General features: G+C 47.4%; 1 protein-coding gene across 1 annotated transcript in view; it reads right to left on the bottom strand.

Moving 5' to 3' along the window:
• Positions 1-6,133: 6,133 nt before the first annotated feature.
• The window catches only part of TEX15 (testis expressed 15, meiosis and synapsis associated), a gene marked incomplete at both ends in the record, with an annotated part of 165,079 nt that continues 161,152 nt past the window's right edge, over positions 6,134-10,060 (bottom strand). Inside the window, one exon of the mRNA XM_082248404.1 lies at positions 6,134-7,073. Coding sequence (XP_082104530.1) covers positions 6,134-7,073 — 940 coding nt within the window. The remainder of the gene's footprint in view (positions 7,074-10,060) is intronic.

Here is a 10,060-nt window from a genome sequence, read left to right as displayed (position 1 = left end):
ACAGTAGACGCGTTTCACACAACTGCTACGTGCTTGTTCACTACCCAAAAGAGGAAAAAACCCACAGGGAAACCCAGGAACATTACCAGACCACAGAAAAGCATCCAGCCTGATCAGTGTAAAAACAAAACTAACACTGTCTGCACAGGAAGAGGAAGAAGCTCTGCCTCAATCATTATAAGCCATGCCGCATGCTTGTCCATCCCACGGCCCTCAAGAAAATGGCCGCTCATATATTCTCAAAGGGGAAGTATAGAAAATGGCTGTCCATGCAAACTAATGGGAACACAGAGATCATGAACCACAGCAAAACGGCGGCCCCCACGGTGCGCCATGCGGTCTCCAGGATCCCCCAAAGGGGTCCCAGAACAATAGGCATCTAAAGGTCCCTAGCCAGGGACCCACCCAGGATAATCCACCCCCCTCATAGAAGCGACATAATGGCCACATTATTTCCACCCCCAAGGTAAAACCTGCTAGGGGTAGGGGAATGCCAAGGGGTACACCAGATTAGTCCTCTGGGGTGCCAAGGAACTGAGGGAGCCCCTAAGGTCCGACCATTCCAGGGACCCATGACTGCCAAGGGTGTTTTGGAGGACAATTTACTCACCATAGCACGGTACCAGGGGGGCGCCACCCTGAAAGAGATCACCTCCCACCCGGGATGGTGGTGCTGTCAGCCAAGGGGAAGCTGCGACTCAGGGCATTCCAGGTAGATGGAGGAGCATAACTCTATGAGTCATGAAGATAAGGAGCTGCATCTGTCTATGAACGTTAGAGAAATGGGTTTTTGACTTACCCTAAAATCTATTTCTCTGATGTTCATTGACGGACACTGCTCCTGATATTCATAACTATTGGGTTATACTGCCCCCTACAGGAGTAGGCAGGAAATAATTCTGGCTACATCCATGGGCAGTCCTAGGAGGTATACTCCCTCTGTCTACTATAGCCACTCAGTTTTCTTACAAGCAGTGTCAGGAGAATTATAACTCCACAGAGGGGTTGGTGCTGTGTCTGTCAGTGAACATCATAGAGATGGATTTTACAGTAAGTCAAAAATCCTATTTTCTCTTTCAATCACTTATGGACACAGATATATTCATAACCATTGGGACGTCCCAAAGCAGTGCTAAACATGAGGTGTGGAAACAACAAAAAAATTCCCAAGGCTAAACATTAGCCAACCAGGCAACATGAGCTCAACCAAACAACTGGAGCACACCTGAAAAAAACAACACACCCTCAATGAGGATCAGGTCCTCTTAAACAGCAGCCTGCAAAACCTTGCGGCAAAAAAAACATTTCCACTTCATGAAACTTTGTAAAAGTGTGCACCGATGACCAGGTGACCTTGCAATCCTGCGTCACTGACGTCTGATGACGGAAAGCCCAGGAGGCACTAAGCACTCTAATAGAGTGCGCCTTGACATGGAAAGGAGGAACCTAACCCCTGATGAAATAGGCCTGAACCACCATCTGTCTGATCCATCTAGAAATGGATGCAGAGGAAGTGGACAACCCTTTTCGAGGTCCATCCGAGTCTGACTTCCTGAAAGACTCCGTAGCTGCCAGGTACACCCTAATTGCTCAGACCACATCCAAGGCATGCAAGGCAATTTCCTTTGAATGTTTAGGCCTGGGACACAGGGAAGACAACACAATGTCTTCTTTCAAATGAAAATCAGAGAAAACCTTTGGAAGGAAAGACAGACAGGGGCGAAGAACCCCCTTATCCCTATAAATTACCAGGTAAGGTAAATGAAAGGATAACGCCACCAGTTTGGACACCCTGCATGCAGAGGTGATAGCCACTAAAAAGGACACCTGGGACAGCGTAAGCGGGGAAATCTCCCGAATATTTTCAAAGGGAGATTTCTGTAGAGCTGAAAGCACCAAATTCAGATCCCAAGGCGGCAACGGAGCCCACACTGGAGTAACCAAATGTCTGACACCCTGAAGAAAGGTACGGACCAGGGAGTGTGGCCAAAGGTCGTTGGAAGAAAACCGCTGAAGCCGACACCTGGCCCTTGATGGTACTCAAGGCCAGTTTCTGTTCAATGCCCTGTTGAAGGAATGTCAAGATCTGAGCCACCGAGAAGGAGCGAGGATGAACCCCAAAAGACTCACACCACGCAATGTGCGGCTTCCACGTACGATGGTAGATATTCCTAGAGGTAGATTTCCTAGCTTTCAATAATGTAGGAATTACCGACAAACCCCCATCCTTCAGCACCTGGCGTTCAACAGCCAAGTCATCAAAGCCAGCGACTGTAAAGTAGGATGGAAGATCAGTCCTTGGGACAGCAGATTCTCCCTGAGAGGAAGATGCCAAGGATCTTCGCCGACCAGCCGCACCAGATAGGCGTACCAGGCCTGGCGAGGCCAGTCTGGTGCCACTAAGATGACCGGAATCCCTTCTGACTCGATCCTGTGTAGAAGTCTTGGCAGAAGCTTGAGAGGAGGGAAGGCGTAAATCAGACGATACTGACCCCACGGCGCCACCAGCGCGTCTGTGGCGTCAGCCAGAGGATCCCTTGACCGAGCCCTGAAGACGATCCCTCCAATGATCCAGACACAGTCTGATTGCTCGGAGTCCCAAGACATTGATCGGGAGTCTAGACTCTTCCAGCGTCCAGATCCCCTGAGCAGAATTGCCGAGAACGCCTCCCCAGCCCGACAGACTGCCATTCGTTGTGACCACTGTCCAATACAAGGGGAGCAAGACATTTTCCAGCCGAAGTGCCAGGGAACAAAGCCACCATATTAGGGACACCTTCGTGCCCCGACTGCAGGAACCTCGTATGGAAATGTGCAAACGGAACCTCTTCGAAGGTAGATACCATCAGGCCCAGCGCCCGCATGCAAGTCCAGAGAAATTACCATTTGTTGGACAGCAGGAGGTGAATTGCAGCCTGCAATTTCTGGAGTTTGTCCAGAGAAAGGAGCACTCAGGCTAAGGCCGAGTCCAGAGTCAGGCCCAGATAGTCCAGCTTTGTGGGCGGAACCAGAGCAGACTTTTGAAAATTCAGAATCCAGCCGAACTCCTGCAGAGTTCTTATTGTGATCTCCAGGTTCTCCACCACAGCAGAGGGAGACTCTGCTCACAGAAGGAGATCGTCCAAGTAGGCCAGTACTGCGATCCTCTGTTGGCATAGCAAAGGATGCCACCACTGTTTGAATGGTCTACATTCTGAACTTCTGTACCCGCACAAAGAAGTTTAGCGCCTTGAGGTCCAGGATTGGAAACACTTTGCCTTCCTACCTAGGAACTGTGAACAGGTTTGAGTAAAAACCCTGAAAACGTTCCGAGGTCAGAACTGGGACAATTACCCCTTGAAGGAACAGGTCTTGTACCGCCCCAAACAGGCCCTGTAAGCAGTCTGGGGACAGGCGCAATTTGGAAGGAACAAAACCATGAGCCAAACTTGATCTTGTAGCCGGACCGAATGACTTTGAGGACCCACTTGTCTTGCGTCCGGGAAGTCCACGGGTCCGGAAACCAGCAAAGACGTCCCCCACCCCCCAAAGCGGGTGAGAGCGCACCTTCATGCAGAAGGAGCCTTGTCCCCGGGTCTGGAGAAGCCCGATCTTGGCTTGCCAGACCAAGTGTGTTTGGATCCTCCAGAAGAGGCCCTGAAAGGCTTCGAGCCCTTGTCAGTCGACCCTGAGGAAGGAAAAAACTTCTTATGAACTGAGAAGGAAGGCCCACGTCTACAACGAGGATCCTTGCACTTAGTAGCCTGCAGAAGAAAAGTACTCTTTCCCCCTGTGAGACCTTTAATGATGTCATCCAGGGTAGCTCCAAACAGGGGATCTCCTTAAAAAGTAAGATCAGTCAAGGCCTTTTTTGAAGTCTGATCCACAGACCAGCACTTGAGCCAAAAAACACACCGAAGGATCACTGCCAAAACAGAGAGGCGAGCCATCAAGGGAGCCGCATCCAAAGAGGCATCACAGATAAAATGCAGCCACAGGACCAGCTGGTCCGCCAGCTTGGCAAAGGCAGGAGGGAGCTGTTCCCCCTCCAGGTCACAGTGTAGGAGCTTAGCCCACTCGGTCAGAGTTTGCGCCACTAGGGCAATTGTGGATAATGGCCAAATTGCCAAACCAGCCAGAGTGTAAATAGTGTGGGCCACAGCCTCCACCTTCCGGTCAGCTGGACCCTTAAAGGCGGGGGACTCTTCAACCGGAATCATGGTTGCCTTGTTTGGTTTGGAAACCGGAGGGTCCACCACCGGTGGCACAGTCCACTTCTTAAAAAGGGACTCCTCATAGGGGTAACGCCTAGTAAAGCGCTTAGGAAACACAGGGGGACGCCTTGGTCGTTCCCACTCTTTAGCGACAATTCTGTCAAAATAGACCGGGAATGGAAACACACCTTTGCCGCTGTAGATGGCTTGTGAGTGCCAAAGGGTACCTGCGCCTCCGTTGCAGCTTCAGCTGTGTCCTCCCTCTTCAGGGTCTCACACACAGATACAATCAGTGCGTCCACCAGCGCCTTTTCGTGCGTGGTTGCAGACGTGGAGGAATCATCCTCACTATCAGAGGATTCCAGGCACGAGGTTCCAGACCCAGCAAGGTGACCCATGTCCGAATCAGATACAGGATCTGATGAGACAGATGAGGCAGGGGAAAGCGGGGGGGAGGGGGGTCACTTTTTACTAGGCTGTCGTCCGCAAGCTACCTCTACTGGGGACACAAGGGACTCCAGGACCGCTGTCAGTGCATGGATGGATTTTTGGGACCCGGAGGGCCCGGCAGCTTTAGAGAGGGGATCAGGTGGGGAAATGTGCTCCAAAGACTCCATTAGTCACCAGGAGGACCCCGCAAAAAGTGTAAAGCGCTGGCAGCACTACCCGGTCCTCAGGCACAAAGCACCAAGCGATCCTCAGCAGAGAGGGAGAGGAACCCACCAGATTCACCACCCAGCAGAAACAGGCACCTGCAGCCACCAGGAGAATCTGCACTAAACGAGCGGCAATGAGGAAGTAAAATGATCCGAAAGTCAGCACCAGGGGATGAGGAAAGGCTCCCACCACCAAAACTGCTACCCATGGGGCTCCACTGTCATGGCCGCCGCTACTTCCAATAGCAAACCATAAGAAATTGTTTGCCGTACTACACAAACATGGCCGCCGTGTATTGAAACACACAGGCTACAACAAAATGGAGACTCTGCGCGGCACCATGGGGCTTACTGGGACCCAGGAGGGAGACCAGGCCTCAAGGAAAGACCCAGGCAGGACGGGGGGCCCTGGCAGGTGCCCCCACCAGGTACAACCCCCCCTCCACACTGTCGACTGTCCAGCACTGGCTGCGCCCCTATCGCCAGTTAGCGCCAAGCCCCCATCCCAGGAAGGTGGCCAGACCACCCAAGTAGCCCCAGCATGGGGGGGGGGGGCAGGATGAGGGACTTGAGGGACTTGGCAAGGAGGGGTGCGGGCAGGAAGGAGGGGAACCCAGAGGTCTGGTTTGCCACGTCCACCCCAAAACCCTCCAGAGGGAGAAGGGGGACAGCTACTCGCCATACCAGGAACCAGGCGGGCACCGCTCCAGACAGAACCCCTCTCCATCTAAATGGGGGGCCTGTCGGCCAGGAATAAGGCTGCGGCTCGGGCCGAGGCCCGGTCGTATGCGACCTTGCGATGCGTTTAACTCGCAGGCCAGCCCCCATCCAGTGGGGCTATGTCGCGGCCGAACTTACGTGGAGCTGAAGTCTGCGCACGCTTGCTGGCAGGACTGGGGTGACCACTGGATCTAGATTATCCAGCCAGTCGCCCAGTCGGGCAATAGATTGTAGATCTCACAGGAAAAAAACAGGAAAAAAATGTTGTATCTAAAAAATTTTGCCACGACCAAAAATCCCAGCAAGGAAATAGGTCCTTACTCCTGACTAGGCAGAAAAAAAGTGAGTGGCTATAGCAGAGATAGGGGGTATACCAATTGGGGCTGCCCATGGGTGTAGCCAGAATTATTTCCTACCTAGTATCCTACTCCTGTAGGGGGCAGTATAACCCAATGGTTATGAATATCAGGAGCTGTGTCCGTCAATGAACGAAAGAGGAAAAACCCTTTAAAAGACTGATGTTTATGTTATTTTGAAGAATGCTTTGAGTAACTGATACAGTATTCAAACAGTATACTTACTCCATGACCAGCCGCCAGCCATCATGCTAGAAGTGTATGAATATGGAATTGGCACACCATTCTGATTTGATGTTGAGGATGGAGCACTGTAATTGTATGGCGCAGCAGCACCAAAAGGACCAGAGGTTGAATACCCCTGTGGTTGAACTTGGCCCATGTAGTTTGAGTAAGAAGCTAACATTGGATATGCAGATGCTTGGTTATAAAGATTAGTATTCTGTGCATCATAAGGAACTCCTGGAAATGCTTGAGTGCCAGGCTGATACCATAAGTATGAGGGGTGCTGCCATGGATTAGATGATCCTGGATACTGTGGATATAAGCTATTCACAGATGTTGCTGACAGGTTACTCCATCCCTCGCGATTAGTTTGTGTCTGCTGCCCATTCTGAGAAGTATTGGTATCCTGCTTTTCTTGACCAGCAGGATTTTCTTGACAACTTTCTAGGGGTCTGGTGTCTGATTTATTCAAATAAGTAACATCCTTTTTTTCTGATGGTTTAGCTAAAATAGTTTCTTTTTCAGTTGAGGTTTCATCATGTGTTTTTCCAGCAGGAATATCAGATAATTCATTGGTGATTTTCTGATCTGAAATGGTGGCCTTGAGAGATCCTGAATCTGTTCCGTCTGTTTGGTTTACGTCATTTTTAGAGTTAGAAGCAGAACAAATATCAGTAGATACTGAGGTTCTTGGAGAAGACATGTTTACTTTATTTGGTGAGAGGCTATGCTGTGATGGTGACCTGGTTTTAGTCTTCTTTTGAATGCTTTTAGTGATCTCTGTGGAAGTAACAGTGTCTTTTTTACTACATTTGGGACTTGCTTTGACATCACTCTTTACAGTGCCAGTCATACTATTATTTTTCACAGGGCATTGAGACCCACTCTTTTGTGAAACATTCAAATCAAAAGGGGAGTCCATGCTGAAAAACAAACAAAAAACAATTTCCTATTATTTTCATTTTACATCAGTGGGGTGAATTGCTTGAGCTCAAGCTATTAAGGATGAAATATTAGTGACACTTTGTAAAAACAGCACTATTTTGTAACATACCAAACTTCAAAAATCAATAGTGGCTTCTTAGTGATGCCACTTTTAAGATTATGTATACTAACCTTGGACTTTGGTGCATCAACTTTTACAGTACAGAAGGACGTGAGGATTTGTGTCTAACAGTACTTTAGATATAAATCTTAGTATCGGTTTTTGAATATTTGCAAACATTTTGGCTACTAATGCATCCACCCATTATATGCCTTTTAGTCATGTATTACTGGTAGAACTTGCACTCACACGAAGCATTTGCAGGCAAAAAAAAGTGAGGAACATTAAAGCGGAGTTCCGGGCACAAAAACTATTTTTTTTTTGTGCCCGTCCGCTAGTTCAGCCTAGCAACTTTTTTCTTTTCGTCTTTTGTATTGGTAAATCCAGGTTCACTGTTACATAGTACAATCATTCAAATCACATAAAAGAGTATTTCACAGATATTTGTATGTATGTATCGGCAGCATTTAAAGCAGGGGGCTCCAAACTTTCTAAATAAAGGGCGGGTTTATTGTCCTTCAGACTTTAGGGGGCTAAACTATGGAAGTACAAAATGTCCCAGTGTCAGTGGGAGTAAAAAATCCCGACCATTGGTGTCAGTGGGAGAAATTGTGCTCCATCACTGGTGTCATTGGGCCCCATTGTTTGTGTCATTGGGAGGAATTGTGCCCCATCATTTGTGTCATTGGGCCCTATTAGTGTTGTCATTGGGAAGAATTGTGCCCCATCATTGGTATCATTGGGAGGAATTAAGCCCTTCATTGGTGTCAGTAAAGAAATAGCAATCCAAAGGCCGAATATAAATATAAAGGCAGGATACACATTTTTTAAATTTACAATAATCATTGACAAAAGGTGAAACAGCTGTTTAACCTCCATAGAAGTACATTTATGCTGTAACAGAACTCCTATATCAGAAACATTATAGGTAGTAATGGTCAATACCATTAGGTCGTAGATGGCATGAGAAGCTGCCCACAGGAACTAAAACATAATAATCAATCCACCCAAATCATGGTAAATTTAACAGGATAACCTGTGGCCTCATAGTTGATTCTATAAAGAGAATGAACATCATTCGCTAGTCGTTTCCTAGCATAAAACAGGAGTAATTTCAGAAAGGTGTTTTGCGCACCACTAAAATCACTAAGCATTGTCCCTTAGTAAAAAGCAGCTTTTGTTATAGTATGTCCTGCATCAGCTGTTTTTGAAAGCTGGTCCAAATGAACAATTTCTTTCACTAACTAATAGTCACATACAATACAGGAAGTCCTCGTACTGCTGCCAGAAGACAGCGCTCCATATTATATGTAGCTCATGCTACATACAGTTAATACACTGCTGACAGTGGGAGTATCTCTTAGAAAAGGAAATAGTTTGTCTGGGCAGCTTAGCCCTAAGTAACTATGTAAAGCCAAAGCAAACAGTTTGATTTAACTTGTTTTTGCCCGCGCTATAGCTTTAAGACGGCTAGAGCGACGGCTTACATGGCCAGGAGGGCGTCCATGGACTTACCCCCGTGATCGCGCTGCCGCTCCTACCCTGCGGTGCGCTCTGTGATCGCTGCGTCCTTAGAACACAACTGATCACAGAATGGGGTAAAGGGACAATCACAGTAGCCCTTTACCACGTGATCAGCCGTGTCCAATGACAGTTGATCACATTGTAAACACAAGCCTGTTATCGGCATTTCTTTCCTCACGCTGACAGCATGAGGAGAGGAGAGACGATAACGAGCTAGTGTGAAAGAGACATCTACACTGATAATCAGTGTCCTGGTTATCAGTGCAATCCCACTGATTGCTGCCAATCAGTGCTCATCAGTGCTGCCAATCAGTGCCCATCAGTGCCACCTCATCAGTGTCATCTACCACTGCTGCCTATCAGTGCCCATCAGTGCCGCCTAACAGTGCCCTTCGGTGCCTATGAGTGCTGCCTATCAGTGCCCATCAGTTCAGCCTCATCAGCGCGCATCAGTGAGAGAGAAAAAAATACCTGTATGAAAATTTTTTAACAAACTATAAAAAACATTTTTTTCTCTCAAAATTTTCGGTCTTTTTTCGTTTGTTTAGCAAAAAATAAAAATCCCAGTAGTAATTAAATATCACCAAAAGAAAGCTCTATTTGTGTGAAAAATGTTTTATATGGGTACAGTGCTGGATGATCGCACAATTGTCATTTAAAGTGTGACAGCGCTGAAAGATGAAAATTGGCCTGGGCAGGAAGGTGGTAAAAGTGCCCAGTAGGCAAGTGATTAAACGGACATATCTATTCCTTTAAACTAAATCAACCTACCGTGGGTTTGGTGTGGAATCTGCCTTATTCATCACTACATTTTCAGGGTGAGCAAAAAACAAGTGATGCATTTAACTTTTTTACCACAGTGAATTCAGAGTAGTGATAACTTACAGTGCTTTGCGAAAGTATTCGGCCCCTTGAACTTTGCGAACTTTTGCCACATTTCAGGCTTCAAACATAAAGATGTAAAACTGTAATTTTTTTGTGAAGAATCAACAACAAGTGGGACACAATCATGAAGTGGAACAAAATTTATTGGATATTTCAAACTTTTTTAACAAATAAAAAAACGGAAAAATTGGGCGTGCAAAATTATTCAGCCCCCTTAAGTTAATACTTTGTAGCACCACCTTTTGCTGCGATTACAGCTGTGAGTCGCTTGGGGTATGTCTCTATCAGTTTTGCACATTGAGAGACTGAAATTTTTGCCCATTCCTCCCTGCAAAACAGCTCGAGCTCAGTGAGGTTGGATGGAGAGCGTTTGTAAACAGCAGTTTTCAGTTCTTTCCACAGATTCTCAATTGGATTCAGGTCTAGACTTTGACTTGGCCATTCTAACACCTGGAT

This window comes from Pelophylax lessonae (assembly GCF_965119305.1).
Source record: "Pelophylax lessonae genome assembly, chromosome: 1".
Lineage (NCBI taxonomy): Eukaryota > Metazoa > Chordata > Amphibia > Anura > Ranidae > Pelophylax > Pelophylax lessonae.
This window is presented reverse-complemented; position numbering and strand designations above follow the sequence as displayed.